Source organism: Hakea prostrata, chromosome 1, assembly GCF_041222555.1.
Source record: "Hakea prostrata isolate BN-2017 chromosome 1, UWA_Hpros_2, whole genome shotgun sequence".
Taxonomy (NCBI): domain Eukaryota; kingdom Viridiplantae; phylum Streptophyta; class Magnoliopsida; order Proteales; family Proteaceae; genus Hakea; species Hakea prostrata.
The window spans coordinates 44,519,342-44,537,893 of record NC_142600.1 but is presented as its reverse complement, the minus strand read 5'-3'; the positions used below and the strand labels follow the sequence as shown (position 1 = coordinate 44,537,893).

Sequence of the window (18,552 nt, the reverse complement as noted above, 5' to 3'; positions counted from 1 at the left end):
TCTGTTCGAGTTCAGCATCTCTGGTTTGAGTGGCTGGGTAGCATGGCCCAATCGACCCAAGCGATCGACCCAGTCACAAAGAAAGCCAAAGACAGGGATTTGAGGGTCTTCCACTACTCGGAATCAAACGAAACTTTAAACACATATTCTATAACATACCTAGCATGGAAAAATGGCTTTAAATCATATCCCACCAAGCTCTAAGGTCATCAACTAATCTTCTCTTCATCAAGGTGCAGTCTCTTCTCAATATCCAACACTGTCTTCAAGTATGGGGCATCATCTTCAATCTCCATAGGTTCAGAGTCAAACACTATATCTTCTACCAATGTGGCCCATAGTTGACTTTCACTTCTACTTCGGGTCTTCGGACCTACAATCAAAGAGTATCCGGATTAAGGTTAGGGCCGGGTTTCACACAATTAATCTGATTGTGCCCATCTAACATTGATAAGTCAGTAACTAAATGAGCAGGCCCATGTAATATTTGGGTTGGCCTATTAGAAGGTAGTGTGAAAGAAGCAAGTCTTACACCAGTACCCATGGGCCCACTATTCAAATTCGGCCCAGTCAGCAGGGGTAGGGAGCTTTCATTAATATTGGAAGAATTACAATTTACAATAGAAGCACTGGAAAATGCTTGTGTAACAGATCTATCAAACCACTGAGAGGAAGCAAGTGTTCTAGGTGCATCATCCTTATAAGGAAACCGTATTTCACTAAAACGAACATGTCTAGAAACAAATGTCTTCTCGAAAGTAATATCATAACAAGCATAACCCTTATATCCATCAAGATACCCAATAAAGACACAAGACCGAGACCTTTTGTCAAGTTTGGTTGCAGAATATGGCCTAAGCCAAGGAAAGCACTGACAACCAAAAATCCTTAAAGTCTTATAAATGGGTTTAACCAAGAAGAGGGCTTCAAGTGGTGATCGAAACTCCAAGATAGGAAGAGGAATCCTATTAAGCAAATAAACTGAAGTTCGGACAGCAGCAGACCAAAAATTTGATGGCATTCCAGCCGGAAAAAGTAATGCCAAACCTGACTCCAAAATGTGACGATGCTTTCTTTCTGCAGTCCCATTTTGTGATGGAGTATAGGGACATGAAACACGATGAGAGACACCATGCATATCCAGATTTTTTAACAAAGACTTATACTCAGAGCCACCATCAGTTTGCAAAGTACAAATAGAAGTAGCAACATGATTTTCAACTATTTCTTAAATCTGAGAAAAACAAACTGAAGATCAGACTTGTGTTTCATCACATACAACCAAGTATATTTTGTATGTTGATCAACGAAAACAACATAGTAGCTAAAACCATCAAAAGAAAGCACAGGAGTAGGCCCCCAAATATCTGAATGAACAATGTCAAGAGGTGCACGACTAAGTGTTGTGGAAGAAGCAGATGGCAATCGGTGACTGTGAGAACACTGGCAAGCTTCACACATAGGTAATGACGAAGATGGTAACCCTAACTGACGAAGAATTGACCTTGTTCTTTGAGGAGCTGGATGACCAAGACGACGATGCCAATCCTCAGTTATAGCAACATGACAAGTCAAAAAAGAATTACTAACACAACCAAAATTACTAGTAGTTGATTCCTTGCAAACAGCAGAAGACAAACCAAGAACAACAACATACAAACCATTAGAGCTCTTCCCCTCCAGCAAAATTGTGTGTCAGACGATCCTTAACCAAAAATTTCCCAGGAAAAAACTGAAAATAAGCATTGTTGTCAAGAGAAAACCGAGAAACAGACAACAGATTGCACGAAACAGAGGGCACACACAAAAGATTTGACATCAAAAAATTTCTACCAGATGCAGTAACAGAAGAAACACCAATATGAGAAATTAACAGAGCTTGGCCGTTACCTAAGAAGACATTCTCAGTGCCTGTATATGGTTCTTGAATAGTCAGATTTGCTAGGTCTGCAGTCAGATGGGAACTAGACTCAGTGTCCAAGATCCATACCAATTTATCAAAATATTTTGTAGAAGCATGAACAGCAGACGAGCATAAGAACTTACCAACAAACGCATGATTGAAGCGTTGTGGACACTGCTTGGATTTATGTCCTCGAGCATCACACAATTGACAAATTATGCGTGATTCATTCAAGAAGGAGGGAGCAGTTTCAATACGTCTAGAATCAAAAGCAACAGAGCCGAAGTCATTTCCACGACTACCAGAACCACAAGGTCTAGCTGCAAATGACGACCACCTCATCTATTCCAAGGCCGACGAGTCCAGTTAGAAGACTCTCCACCAGATCATCGTATCACAAACGAAGAATTCGAACAAACCGAGAGTTATCCGAATTATTTCTTCAATTTGAAGAGCCTTGATTCTCAAAATTGGCTGTCAAAACAGATGAAACAGAGGAGGAAGCCGAGTGCCGCATATGAATTTCGTGAGAGAAGAGCAAACCAGAAAGCTCATCAAACGATACTAAATCAGCACGTAATCTCACAGAAGTAGAAAAATCATTAAAAGCCTCCCCAAGACCACGCAACGTTGCTAACACCAATGAATTGAGTGCGTCATAGCAGAAAATATTTAGAGTCAAGCTTAATGGGAAGACTGGATCCAAAGTTGAGTGCAATTACAGCGGAAGAAGAAGAAGCCATGACCAGAATCGAATCGCTCAAGAACAAAAACCTAAAGAGAGAAATGAGGGCAAATGCCCGTGAGAGAAATCTGATACCATGTTAACGATTCTAATTGTATTCTATTAATGAAGGAATACAGGTGCTATATATAGGAAATACAATGTAATCTCTAAGTATATGTAATACCAGAATTACCCTTTATAATAAGAGGTAATGACTAAGATACCCTAACAGATCCCCCATACATTTTCTTAATTAGCTTTCACCTCTTTCTCCTTCTTCTCTGGTGACCAGACCTTGCCCAATCTTTCCTTACATTTGCAAATAAAAGTCTAGCTACACTGCTCATCCCTCTCCATCGAAACCAGAATTTGGGGTGTTGCCCACAAAAACCACAAAAGAGCTCTAGCTGCCATTAGGCAAATACGATGCAGAAGAGATGAACTTGAGATGAGTTTGATCAACCTCTACCAGCCTTTGAACAGTAAAGGACGTCGAAGGATTTTTCTCACCGGCAAACCAAATCCTATTTTCAGTCACTGGTCGACGATTAGGTTGGGTATTCTCTTGGTGTGGAGAGAAGAAGATGAGTTTTACCAAAAAAGAAATTGGGGTTAAGGGATTAGAGATTATTAGGGCTGCAACTGGGCCGGGCTGGGCCGGGCTTTTGCAATCCCAAGCCCAGCCCTATATGATATAATTTGAGCCCATTCCCGCCTTGGCCCTAGTTCAGGGCAATGATTATTGTCCCTGGCCCTAAGCCCTACAGGGCCAAGCCAAGCCCATTCCCGCCCTAATTGGCCCTATTTGGGCCGGGTTGGGATGGGTTGGCCCTGATTGGCCCTAATTGGCCCTGATTGGCCCTGACCCTAATTGTCGTGATTGGCCCTGTCCCTGGCCCTGATTGGCCCTGTCCCTGGCCTTGATTGACCCTGGCCCTGATTGGCCCAGGCCCTAATTGGCCTTGTCCCTAGCTTTAATTGGTCATATCTTTGGTCGTAAATATCAAATGTAAGACAGGTAGTAATTAAAATACATATTAAAGTAATTAAATTCTTAAATTCCAAATTCAGTTCTGGAAAATAAAATAGTAAAGATGTCAACAAATAATCCAAAACTTATATTCAATATGTATTTAACTATTTATACTCATTTAGATTTTAGAGAAATCCAAATTTCTAGGGTTTTTTAATTTGTTATTCGATGAAAATTATGGTTATTATATGTAAGCTCAAAGGGAAAAAGAAAAAGATTTATCTCAATTCTCAATTAATTTCTAACTTCTAAGACAATGGTCAAACTTCATTCCAAATTTCCAGTTTCTCTCTCTCTCTCTCTCTCTCTCTCTCTCTCTCTCTGTTTTCTTTTTTTTTTCCTTTGGTTTTTCTCCAACAGCAAAAAGAGTTAAAATTATTCATGAAATAGAATAAGTAAAGAGAAGAATTGTAATTAAATTTAGGTATATTTGAAAGTCAAGTCAATTATAGAGAATGTCACACAAACTCTTTTTGTAAACTTAGAAACATCAAAGATTCAGAATTCAAAAGGAATCTGATAAATGAAAATTTTATCTTCAAAGTCAAGAACTTAAGCCGTAGGTAGGTATGTTTTCATTCACAACTGTTCAATAAATTGATATCTTTATTCAACACAAAAAAATTCATATTCAAAACCTTGTTAACAAGTAAATCGACGATAATTTAGTATTCAACAAAAAAAAAAAAGTATTTTTTTCATAGTTAAAGAAAATGATGTTTTAGTTACAAACATAGCTATATGTTTTTAATAAACTTTTTGAAATATCATAGTAGATTTGTTAGATATTCATGATGAGAAGTCAGGGTATAGATTTGTAAGATATTAATTCTTTATGTAATAGTTTTTATTATTTATAATATATTATCTCGCCTTATTCAAAAAACAAAATCAATATTTTATTGAACTAAAAATGACTTTGTTGGAAAAATAAAAATTACCTTAAAAATAAAATAAAAAGTGAATTTATAGTCTAATATGATTAAAGTGACTAAATGTCAAAATCAAGACTCATATCAATGTTAGTATGAAGATTAAGGTAAAAATCTAGTACTGTAGTACATGATCATCGTCAAATTAATATTAAGATTAGAACCAAAATTAGGGTCAGGATCAAGGCCAAAATAAAATAGATGCTTATTACATTGGTAATGAGGTTATAATTTATTTTTATTAATTTTCTACAAAATATGATCATGTTTCTAAAATTTGACACGTATCCACCCATATGTATTACAATTAATTCCTCTCCATGTGGGTAGAGGGTCCATAGTCTTTGGACTCAAATCAGGGCGAGGGTCAAGGTTAGGATCAGGGCTAATATCAGGGCCAAGATCAGGGCCAGGATCAGGGCCAGAATCAGGGCCAGAATCATTGCCAAGATCAGGGCTAGGATCAGGGCCTGGGTCAAGGCCAAAATCAGGGCCTGGGTCAGGGCCAAAAATCAAGGACGGGCTGGGATGGACTGGGCGGGCCAGAGAGTAATCCCAGGCCCGCCCTTGGCCCTAGTTCAAGGCCAGAATATTTTGGCCATAACCCGCCCTTAGGGCCAAAATCTTTAGCCCAAGCCCTATTCGGGCTCAGGGCGGGCTTAGGGCGGGTCGGGGCCAAACTTGCACCCCTAGAGATTATGGACCGTTAGATTAGAATTATACTCTAGTCATTGATCTTATGGTTTGTTAAGAGATATATTAGTCTTTTACAACTAAGAGGGTATATGAGTGCCAACGATGGGTTAGTAAAGCGGTTAAAGACCCAACCTCTTTAGGGGATGTCTTGGGTTCGCACCCATTCGGCGGCATTAATTATCGAACAAATTGCACTAGCACCACAAAGTTGAGGCTGTTGCTTTAAGGCCTCCATTTTAGGGTGTCGGAGCATCGTGTGCCCATAAGCTGGCCCAAACTTAAAAAAAAAGGTATATGAGTCATTTCACAACCCAAACTTAGCGGTCAAAATGATTGACCTGCTAAGGGGGTAACTTAAAATATTTCACTTTAAGCAAGGTGGCCTTGAAAGTTTTTGCATATAAGCAAGCAGTCAAAAATTTAGCCTCCACTTATGGGGGTGCCATGCAAAAAAATCAAAATTATTATTTACATTTCTTGGAACAGTAAACTAACAATCACATTCACATGAATTGAAAATTTTCTATTACATGTACATCCATTATAATTCAAAAATATATATCCACCGTAACCCCATCATTAGAATAATGAGGTTAAACACATTTCGTTTAACCTCAAATACAATTCTTTCTAATTTTAAAGAAAGAAAAGGAGAAAAAATCAAAGAAGGAAGGGAAAATTATTCTATCTTCTATTGGTGTTCAATTTCATGCATAATAGCAAACAATTTGAAAACATAATCTTAGACTAATTAAATGACCAGTTAAATCAATGTAGGTACGTTAACTTATTATTTAACTATTTGTTGACAAAAAAATTATTTAACTATTTAGTTCAGATTTGGTTGATGTATAAATCCAATGACTTTTAATTGTTGAAATAGACTACCTCTAAAGATATGGAAAGTTCGTGGTGTCCCATTTAAATATATATACAAAAGAATCAGTTAATAGATTTTCTTAGTTCTAAGAGACAATAAATACATTGAATCATTTGCATATTGATTGTTATTATGTGAAATGATGATGTGGTGATACTAACTTTTAAAAAGCTCAGTGTTTTGATAAGTCAAAGTCAATTTTAAATTCATATAGAAATTTCGTTGTATATTTAAAGGGATAATTATTGTTGCCCCCTTGTACTTTGATTTTATTACTATTTTATTCCCTGTACTTTTTAAAATTGGTAATCCAACATTTAACTTTGTCTACAATTACTAATGCCCCCCTACCGTTAAACTCCGTTAGTTTACTGATGATATGGCATCTATATATTTATTCAAAATCCCAAAAATAACCCCGCAATTATTTTTTTATTTATTTACTCTTTTGTCAAGTTATAATACTACCCTTAATTAACTATGGGAAAAAAATTAACTTTAAATTCACTTTTTTTTTTTTAAATAAACCACCGAATAAAGGAAAGATGTGATTTTTCTTCTTTAAAAATAAATCACCAAATAAATGAATGTAATTAAATAAAACTTAAAATGGAAACTAAAACATTAAGAAATATCAAATTTAATTCAAAGTTGGAAATTGAAAATCACCTAATATATGCTGACCATAATATATATTACCAAATTTTCTATCAATTAGCATCTTATATGCTAATTTGTTTGTAAAATTTCCATCATGGTGATAATGAAAATTTTAAGTGGAATGTGAAAGTTTCAACAATCATAAGTATGTGGTTCCACCAAATCAAAAACTTATTCTAAAATATAAGATTTTAAGGATATAATTGACATTCAATATAGTTTCTATAAATGAGGATAATGCAATATTTTTTACTTCTTAATTCTAAGGGCAAAATAGACATTTCATATTTGATGTAAACAACCACTTAACACCGTTAGAAATGAGGTGTACAATAATAATTTCACAAAGAATAAGTTTTGATTAGTAATAAAACCAAAGTATAAGGGGGCAATAGTAATTATCCCATATCTAAATTATATATAAAAAATACTATATTGATGTGTAGTTGAGGTGCATGCATGTAGGGGTGTCAAAACCTAACCCAAACCATTAAAACCGGACCGAAACGGCTAGTTATAGCCCGAACCGGCCCGAACTGAAGCTTAATAGGCTGTGTTTGGGTTAAATAACCTCAGCCCGCAATGGTTCGGGCTGGGCTGGGCCAGCCCGTGTGTGGCTCGCTAGCCTGAACCGTTTGGCCCGAAACCAGCCCGTTAAACTCGTTATAAGTAAATAAAATAAAATAAATTTAAATGTAAAAGAAAGGAAATCCCCCAAGATGATTATATGTGTAGGCAAGCTTGATTTTATTGACAACCCCAAATAGGGATTTGAATTCTGCAGCTGCTTTTCTAATGGCCAAAGACTCCTTTGATTATTGCCAAGCCCATTGAAACTGGAATTTCAGCAGATACGTACTTTAGTTTTTCAAACAATGAAATTGTAATCTATCAAATTATAGCATAGCATTAGATGATTTGGGTGGCTTAGTAAAATATAACATCTCTTCGTCACACTCCTTGACAAATTATCATCGAAACTCCAGCAAAAGTCAGTTTTAATATCATGATTATCGATCCAAGTAGGAACTATAACTACACACACTATCAAAATAGAAATCCATCCAGTGAAAGGTTTGATCATCGTCTCTATTCTCTCTCTATGCTTCCTGGTGGATTGCTATAGGAAATGAAGCTTATAATATTCAATCTCACTTCTTTGAATTTGCAACTTTGGTTCTCTGTTTTAGTTTGTGACATTTCAAATGCTTTGATTTTTCTAGTGGATCATTTGGTTTGAAATGCTGGGATTGGTAGCATTTGAAGATATACCCAATGTCACAAATTTGACACCAGTGATGGTATTTGCATGTGTCTTATTTCTAATATTTGAAGTTCTATTGAAAATGTGTTGTAGAGCAACAGTTGAAGAAGAAGAAGACAGAGAGAAAGAATTAAGAGAGATTAGGGAAATACTTCATTGCTTTTTGTATGGTATGCTTAATGATTATATATGTTCACATGATCTTGATAAATTCCACACATCAACAAGGTACTCAAAACATACTGTTACTGAACCCGAACCCAAAGCGTTAGTAAACTCAATTCTAAACCGTTAGTTAGTCCGAACCCAAACCGCACCGGCCCGAAACCGTTATTTTCTTAATGGGCCGTGTTTGGGCTGAGTGTTTTTCAGCCCGAAACCGGCCCAACCCGAACCGTTGACACCCCTACATGCATGTAAGCTGACTTAAATGAACTTTAAATTAAATAAATAAATCTCAATAACCATCTATGAATTTTATCTTACTTTTCTTTTAAGTGTACGTATGTCTTCATAATCCTAAATTTTTAGGACTCTATTTTTTTAATAAACCAACTTGATTTTTTAGGATAATTATCTTGAATAAGAACGGATTAGTGTGAACACAATCATTCTCCTTTACGTTATAAATAAAATAATATATACTCCAATATCAAAAGTAACAAATTTTCAGTTAACATTGAGGTCACCAATTTTCATACTTCGCCACAAGGAATGGTTCTTATTCATATAGAAGACAAGAAGGGTTCTTAAATTTTCATATAAGCTTTTGATTTAATTTCTTCCATTCACCAAATTTTCAATCATATCTAATATGCAAACATTTTAGTGCAAAAAATTTGTCATTCCTTTTTCATATACAAGTTGAAATCAATAAAAAATATGAATAAATAATCAATGATTATTTATTTTTTGTATGTCATGATCTAAGATTCCTCTAATCCACTATATTACTTAGGATTAGGCTCGTCTCCAGGGACCTCAGCCTGCAAGGGGTCTGCCTTGGAGTCATCTCATAGATGTATCTTGAGGTTAGTTCAACCAATAATCATGAAATATTTTCTTTATAATAAAATATTTTCTTCATAAAAAATAAAAATAAAATAAAATAAAATAATTAAATTAAAAAAAAAACAATAATCATGATGGATGAATGTAGTATTAAAATCAGTCACAAAATATTGTTTGAGAGTTGAGATCCTCTATCCATGTCCAAGGGTAGAGGATTATGCTCCCCTCACATCTGTCTATCACATATTAAGGTGAAAGGTTCACAAAGGTGGAGTCAGGATTAAACATTGGGGGATCAAATAATAAGTTCGAATCATCTCCCCATCGAGCAAGCATTAAGCCGCCGCACATATTGTGTAGACTCATGTGGAACCCACTGTTGGATTACTTTATTATATTTTAGTTCAATTACCCTAATAATTTTTTTTATAGAACAATTACTTCAATAATTTGTTCAATACAACTATATAAATATACAATGTTAGAAAAACAATTATTTTTATCAGCGCAATAATTAAATTAAAAAAAAAAAAGTCAATTAAGCCGTTGTTTTCTAAAAAGAATATTAGAGAAAAATAGAGAAAGCGTGAGAAATATAAATTGAGAAAAAAAAGAAAGACTACCTATTACTTAAATAATTATTTTTTCTACCCAAAAAAATATATAATTACTTTAATATAATGTTAGAAAAAAAATTAGTTCACTAACTAAATTGAAAAATAAAAAATCAATTAGTTCATGCCTTTGTAATTTTCTAAAATTTTCTAAAAAGAATACCATAAAAATTGAGGGATAAAAAATTGAGAAAGAGAAAGTGAGGACCTGATAATTCTGGAAATGATTTTCCAATGTTCAATTAAGGGCATGTTTGAAATCTTTGGATTCACAAATGGGAGATTTTATACCCATTTGGTTGTGTGAATTAAATTTCTGGATTCACAAATTGGAGATTTATACCCGTTTGGTTGTGTGAATTAAATCTTTGGATTCACAAATCGGAGACTTATACCTATTTGGTTGTGTGAATATCTGGATTAATGAAATCTAAAGATTTACCTTCTTACACTAAAAACATGAATATGTAGATTTATGGGTATATGGGTATGGGGTGAAATCCAAAGATTTCACCCCAACTATAAAAGTGCTAAACATTTGAACCATAACTCCATGTATGTTCTCTTTCCAATAGGAGATTCCTTAATATGGGGAGGTAGCAATGATGAGAAATTCTTTGTTAAGGCGGCTTATAGATTACAAGAACAAGAGCTAGAGTTAGAAGGAGCAAAAGCACCTTCCTCATCTAGACTCAAAAAATGGGAAACTCTTGATGAATCTATTTGGAAAGAAATATGGACATGTGATACACTACCAAAGGTAAAAAGCTTTATGTGGAGGGCAGCAAATGAAGGTCTAGCAACAGCCCAAGGTCTCCAAAAAAGAGATATGCACCTAGATACTATATGCGGGACATGTGGAGAGGGAGAAGAATCAATTGAACATGTTCTATTTCACTGTCACTTAGCTAGATAAGTATGGTATGGATGCCCCTCTAACATGGCGCATCAATGAGGAAGGAGGATCATCAATGGAGCAGTGGATCAAAGCATGGAAAAGATTTGGAGTAATGGGCAAGAAGGAAGCAATGTAACTAAAAGCCTTAGTGCTTTCATTGTGTGGCACTTATGTAAGGTGAGGAATGCAAGAGTGGCTGGAAATCGACCATGGACAGCAGAGCAAGTTATTCAACAAGCCTTAAACGCCCATGGAGAGTTCTGGAAACATAAGAAACAAGCCCCTTTTAGCAGAGATGATGGTACTGCTACAACTGCAAATGATTTTCAAATGTTTCCCATGCATCCAAACTCTATAGTGATCAACACGGATGCCTCTTGGAGACCGAAAGAAAAAGATGGTGGTTTGGGAATCTTACTCAGAAGAAATGATGGACAACCATGTCTAGCAGTCTCTTCTCCTCAGAAATTTTGGTCACCTCTAGAAGGTGAAGCTCTAGATATGCGGGCTAGACTCCTGGAAGCATTAGGAGATGGACATGAATATGTGGAGGTTCACTCGGATTGCAAGGAGCTAATTAATAAGTTTGTTGTTAATGGGTCCACTCCTCCACCATATATTCTCCCTGTTCTCCAAGATATATGATATATAGCTTCAAAATATATGTATTTCAGTGCAAGACACATTTCTAGGAAATCCAATGAAATTGCGGATATCCTATCCAGGAAGGCATTCAACCTTACAAACCAGGTAGAATGGTCTATTTCCAGCCAGTGGTTATTAGAGCTATGCTCGGCCACTTTTCAGGTTTCTGAATAAAGTATAATTACCAAAAAAAAAAAACTCCATGTATGTTTTTTCATGATGATTCTAAAAATTTCATTTAAAAAAATTAGGCTAACCAAACAATTTTATGAACCATAACTCCATAAATTTTAAATTTCTAGATTTTTGAAATCTCCAGACTCAAGTAACCAAACATGCCCTAAGAAAACTCCAAACGTATGCTAGTTTTTTCAAAATTTTCTTAAGTACCTAAGCCATTTGTGAGAGATGTGAGGAAAAAAGAGAGAAAAAATAGAGAATGAAAAAAGAGATTCAAGAGAAAATTAATAAGAATAGAAATATGAGAAAATAAATAGGAATTTCTAATTAAAATTTAACTTTTTGTTCTTTAATATAGGAGTTTAATGGTAACCATTGGTTAATGATAAAGAATGACATGTACACTCAGTCATCCTTATCTTAAAAATAAAGAAAAAATAGGGAAGCTATCAATTTTTTTAAAAAAATAAGACAGCCCATCCGGCTCTTATGTGGCTCCGAACCCTAGGGTCCAATTTTTCTCCAACTTATCACTACTTAGAGATAAGCTCTTTCCTAGATGTGTAAAGGAAGGATGTGACGAAAACATAATCTTCTACCCTTTGGAGATTAATTGGGATAGAGCGATATTAAACGTTCTGCATGAAGTGCACCAGTTGAAAGACTTCTATCTGATCATGGTGTTATTAGATAGTCATCCATGAAATCATTGTTAGATTCTCAAGTATGTAAGCATTCCTTTTTAAGAAGATATATATGCGAGAAGTGTGAAGCCTTCCTGGACCAAGCACGTGTTGAATCTCGAAGTTTAAAATACAACCCAAGAAGGCATGAACCGAACATTCTGAAAACCTTACTAAGTGGTAAGTCTATCTACATGTTGATTTCGATATGTGAAAGTGTGAAGCCTTCCTGGACCAAACACGTGTTGAAGCTCGAAGTTTAAAATACAACCCAAGAAGGCACGAACCGAACATTCTGAAAACCTAAGTGGTAGTCTGTCTAAATGTTGATTTCGATATATGTTGGTCAGATTGCTTGTTTGACTATCTTTGTAAATTTATTTTACAAATTAATTTCTGATTAATTAATTTACTAATTGATCTGGGAAAAATATCGTTTAACTGGGCCCGCCTGAGGTTCAACCCTTGACCACGGTTGGAGACGAACCGACCGATTCAAACTCGAATCAACCGGGTTCAGAGAGAGCGTATTCAGGAAGAAACAACGGCTATCAGTAGATATGCATGAGTCCGAGATTCTTGGGACGTATAACGGGTCAAAGTGACGGTTATCAACTCTCACGGAATTGAAGATCGTGCCAGCTTGAATAACGACCACGATCATAGCATCAAGATCATGCGATCAGAGGAAGTTATCCGTTACCTCACCAATGGATCTATTCGTTTGAATCCAACGGTCATCAGAAGAAGGCACATACGAATTCAACGAGTGGGATTCAAAGGTAATTCTATATAAGACATCACCTACGTACGAAAAAGGTATCTGAATCGTATTCCCAATTATCGTATTCTTACTTTCGCTCTGCATCTAGTCAGAGCCTTTGTGATCAATTCATCAACTGACTTAGCCATCGGAGGTGGACTCCCGACCCCCACGGTCGGGCCACATTTGATGATTGTTTTGCAGGTCATCTTTACGTGATCTAAGGGCTGAGCAAATTTTGGATGCATCATTTGGCGCCGTCTGTGGGAACATGCTTCAGAAAGTCATGTTTACCAGATTAGCAGCAACGGCTGCGGTGGCTCAGCGGGATGCTGATTTTCAACTTCCTGAAGGGAACAATCCAGAAGATATCCCTGAAGGAAGCCGAGGTCGGGAAGTATGAAAAGATGGAGGACAAAGGGGTATTGATCAATTACACCCTCAGAATCCTTTCCAGCAGCAGTTGGATCAAATGCAGCTCCAATTCTTGGAGACGAATCAGATGCTTCACATGCTGGCCAGGCAGATGGTGGCTCCACAGGCTCCTGATCGTAGGGAGACCAGAAGGCGTACAGGAGAAGCGGAAACACTTATACCGGTGCCGCGAGGGCATTCCCCACATGGAGACAGGCAACCGGCAGACGGCCAAAATTATGGCCTGAACATGCGTGGGAATTCCCAAGAGCGAGGTAGAGAGCGGCGAATGGAAGAGTTACCCAGAAGAAATGATTGGTATGTCCGACCACAATCAAGCCAAACCAGCTCCGCAACAAGGTTAGCTAGGGGAGTACGTACTCACTCGCCGACCTTAGGACGAACGGGTAGAGAAAGTTATCGGACCGGTGGCGAACATCCAGTCCACATTGGCCAGGAGTTAGCAGATATTAATCAAAGGTTGGGATTGCTCCTCCAAGGGAAGATGGCCGATGACATTTATTCGGTCATCAAAAAACCCCTTTTGCGGAGGCAATTGCTGGATTTGTGTTTCCTCACAATTTCCGACTCCCAACTTTCTCTTCGTTCGATGGTTCGGGAGATCCTGTTGCTCATATAAGTTATTATCAGTAAACTATGGCTGCGGCTGGTAATTCTGACTAAATCCTTTGCAAGGTATTCGGTTCGTCTCTAAAGGGTGCAGCACAGAAATGGTTTTCAAATCTTCCTTCGGGAAAATTGCCGTTTTTGAAGAATTGCCGTGAAAATTCATTGGTCGTTTTCAAAGTGGAATCCAGATCAAGAAGACGGAGGAAACTCTGTTGACTATCAAGCAAGGGAAGAATGAATCAATTCAGGAATATCTGAAAATATTCAACAAAGTTACTATGGAAATTGAGAATCTGGACGAACAAGTAGCTAAAACTGCTTTGTTCACTAGACTCACCAATCGGAGACTCTTGGAGTTATTGCTTCAAGATATGCCAACCACTTATGCTGAACTGGTGCAAAGGTGTCAAAAGCAAGCGGAGGTGACAGAGATTCTAGATGCGCGTCAGGGGGACACGAAGGCCTCCACCAAAGAGCAGAAGGCTCCTGAGAAGAAACAGAAGCCTAAGCAAACCAACAATGATTGGGCCCGAAGGCCTCGTCCAGCATGGAGGCAACGTTCTCCCGATGAAGGGGAGTACACATCATTCAATACTCCTCGGTCGGAGATCCTAAATATTATAAAAAGACAAGATATTTTGAAGTGGCCTCCCAAGGGCATGTCCAAGCCTGGAGAGCGCAACATGGAAAGATATTGCTGTTTTCATAAAGACTATGGGCATTATACTAATGATTGCAGACATTTGAAGGCTGACATTGAGAGATTGATCTCTCAAGGACATCTCTCAAGTGTCATTAAGGGACAACCGCCAGAACCAAGAATAGTGGTCGAAAAGAGAGATCGTTTGAGAAGCTGAGAGAGCCAGGTCGAGCCTCCAAAGTCAAAGAAGGGAAAGGAAGTGGCTGGCACTAGTCGATCTCCTATTTTAACCATTTTTTGGGGTCCCGAACTAGAGTCACTTCATAAGTTGAAGTCCAAATCAAAGTTTGTTGGAACTAGAGAGGTGTAGAAGCGGAAAAGGTCGAATGGTGAGAATTTGATCACCTTCGATGATGAGGACGAAAGAGGTATTTGCACACCCCCACGACGATGCCATAGTCATCAAGGTGGAGATTGGACATCGGGAAGTGCACAGAGTATTGGTTGACACCGGCTCTTCTGCAGATCTTCTATCTTACGAAGCTTATCAGAAATTGAAGATTGAAGAGTATTTGATGGAGCCATCATCCACACATTTGTATGGATTTGTAGGATCGTCTGCAGTGGCGGAAGGATCGATTCAGCTAGACCTTTCAATAGGAAATTTCCCCAAGGAAACAACTATTCGGGTGAATTTCATGGTGGTCCGGGAACTTCCGGCGTATAATGTTATACTTGGCAGACCATCCTTGACAAAGCTAGGAGTGGTGGTCTCGACAAAGCATATGAAGATCAAGTTCCCCACTGATAAAGGAATCGGCCAGGTGTCTTCTGATCGAAGAATCTCTCGGCAATGTTACATAGCTTACTTAAAGGACAAGGAGGGCCTGAGGAAGGCTACAACACTTCCAATTGAGATACGTGATGATCAGGATGAGGAAGAGATGCAAAGATCTGAGCCGTAGAGAAAAATTGGAATGAGTCCAGTTGTGAAATCCAGCCCAAACCTAGCCAGGACACCCTATCTGTTTTGGGTGAAGTATGGTTTGTTTAATGTTGACTTTGAAGTTGGACCTTGATTTCAGTATTACTATCTTTGAAAGTCTTAGGAAATCATGTCAAACCTTTCCTTAGGGTAAATCCAAGGTCCCAAAGTGAAGGAAGAAGTCTTTGTGGGCCCTCTCTATAGAAGACATGGTGTGTGACCCGAAACCCATGGATATTGTTGATGGTGCTCCATACTTGGAAGCATTGTCAGTGTTTAGTGAGAAACTGCGCATCGAAGAGGGGTGAATTATTTGAAACACCTAATGAACTCCCATGCTCAATCCAAAGGTATTTCTGGAAACTAGACTTCTTGATTGACTTGAAGGAGAAAACCCCACTCAATTTGACCCCGTATAGCCCTCTGAATCCTTGTCCGAAATTGCTGAACTGTGCTTGGTCGACTGGTTGGTCGATTGGGGCCAGTAGACCAACCAATCGACCAATAGGGCTCGAAATCCGAGAAAATCCAATTTTACGGTTTTTCACTTTCTATTTAAGCACACTTCGTGTTTCTTAGTATCCTCTGCCTCCAAAACTCTTTGAGAACGTGGGAAGACTCTCTCAAAGCTTTCCTTGGTGTATTTGAAGAACTTTTGCAAGATCTCAAGCCTCTCAACACCGATTCTTCATATCCAAGGTTAGTAATCTCTCCTACATATTCAGGTCTACTTCTTCTATGGTTAATTTCTGTAATGAGACTATGAAGATGATGTTGCATTCTCTGTTAGAACCCATCACTTCATTGATCTCCTTCCAATCTTAAGGTTTTATGATCAGCATAATGACCTTAACCCTAACCCTGGTAAATTCTTCAGGGAACCCTTGGGTAACCTTCATGAGAGGGTAACCAAATTAGGAACCCTTGGGTAACCTCCCTTGTGAGAGTAACCACATTTATTATATTTGTGTTAATCTAAACTCTTTCAATGACTTTCTTGTTATCAAATTGCGAAGCAAATTATTCCCTTTCATCTTGTGAACCTACCTTGGGTTATCTGGAGACCTAATCTAGGTTAACCTTCATGGGAGGATATTCAATTAGTAACCTTAACCCTTTATTGATTTTTGAATCATCCTCAAAGCTTTTCTTGATGTGATTACTTATTCTTTATTCCCTAGGGTGAATCCTTATTGCACCCTAGCCTTTCCATGAGAACCATGGTCAAGTATATGTTAAGACCCTAAATCTTCTTAGTTCAAATCAAGAACCTATATTTTGACCTTGACTTGGTTCTTTGACCATCCTAGATAGTTCTAATATGTTCTAGGAAGCTCCTCTTCGAATTTCGGATCAATCGGACTTCAAACGAAGAAGTTATGACCGATTTGGTGTTTGTAGTTTTGTACTGATTCCATTGGTCGACTGGTTGGTCGACTAGGCCAGTAAACCAACCAATCGACCAACCAAGTCAATAGCCTCAGTTTTGCTTCCATTTTGTCTCCAATCATTAGGGTTTGTTCCTTATGTTCAATACATGTTTGTTTAGGGTTGTTTTGGTGATCTTGGACTTGCCTATTGATCTCTTTCTCGAAGTTTACGAAGTCGAATACGAGGTGAGTATTCCAACTCACGATATGCCTATTTACATGTCTTATTGTATTATGATATGAATGCATGACCTAGTTACTGATTTTTTTATTTTCTTTACATCATGATACTTCGGTAATTACAGTAGTGTATTCATATTGTTATTTACATATTGGAATTGATGATATAGTATTGTGAATGTGATTTGGACTATGATATGAATATGAGTATGAATGTGATTTGTATGGAGTCATGATGTGATTGAATAGGTATGATTTGGGATTGGGAGGTGTCCCTTTGACACTTCTGTCCTTGGACATCGGAGGGAATAGTATGGGATGTTCTCCGAAGATGCCCATCGACGCTTTCCCGAATCATTGGTTATCATACCTAGGGCTGTCTAGCAGTGTTTGGCTAGGATGTCCTTGTTATATCAGACCCGATTCGGAAAGGTATTGAGACCGAACGACCCATGGCAGCAATGGGGATTCACGAGCGCTCAAGACTGGTAACCAACCCGTGAGAGGACGAGAATCATATTGTGGGGGTCATTTATGGGTAGGGTTGCATATGGATAGACTTGGGCTCGTGGGCGCTCAAGACCAGTAACCAACTCGTGAGAGGACATGAGAGCTTTCCATTTACTATATGTGGATGACCTATAGGGTTGATGAGTCCGTAGTCCGAGATGGTGGCTGTTTACCACGGAGAATGATATGTTGACTCTAGGGTGAAGGATACTGGAAAGGATCGCCAGGGGCGAGGAATGGAAGTATCTGGAACTAAGTTGATATAACTAAGTAGAAGACTTGCATTGGGCTAGGCTTAACCTTGACATGCGCCAGTACTTAGACCAATGGTGATGTGAGAGAGTGGTGAACTAACCCCCAACCATGGATTGTCTCGAGGGATGAAGGACCCACTACCAACCGGAGCCAAGTGAGATGAGACCTACCCAAAGAAGTATGGTGCTATGACTTAAAGCATGTCTGCCAATGGAGACCAGCATACATATATAGAGTTAGAAGCATATTGCATTTATTGTTTCATATCATTGCACATATGTTTGTTTGTGAATGCATGTGAAGATGCTTATTGTGTTTGGTTTACTTGCTAAGTTCTTTTGAGCTTACCCTTCGAGGGACTTGTTTTAGATGAAATTGCAGGTACGAAAGAGAACCCGTGCCACGGTACAGAGGACATTCCCGTACATGGTACAGCTTCGGAAGTCCTTGGACAAGGTAATGAGTAACAAGGTAGCCAACACACAGACTTTGACTGCGTTGATGGCTCCTATTGATGACAGCCGGCATCGTCTTATTCACCATTGGGATCATGTGCTAGATGCTGATCTAAAGACCTTTTGGGATGTGCAATGCTTGACAGGAAGAGTAGCTGCGCTGA

At 38.0% G+C, this 18,552-nt stretch overlaps 2 protein-coding genes across 2 annotated transcripts; both read left to right on the top strand.

Annotated features, from left to right (window-relative positions):
• Positions 1-10,711: 10,711 nt before the first annotated feature.
• Positions 10,712-11,263, top strand: LOC149029025 (uncharacterized). Its single transcript, XM_089139918.1, has one exon. The coding sequence runs from the start codon at positions 10,712-10,714 to the stop codon at positions 11,261-11,263; it is 552 nt and encodes a 183-aa protein (XP_088996044.1).
• A 3,723-nt stretch (positions 11,264-14,986) lies between these two features.
• Positions 14,987-15,538, top strand: LOC149029024 (uncharacterized). Its single transcript, XM_089139812.1, has one exon. The coding sequence runs from the start codon at positions 14,987-14,989 to the stop codon at positions 15,536-15,538; it is 552 nt and encodes a 183-aa protein (XP_088995938.1).
• Positions 15,539-18,552: the final 3,014 nt, after the last annotated feature.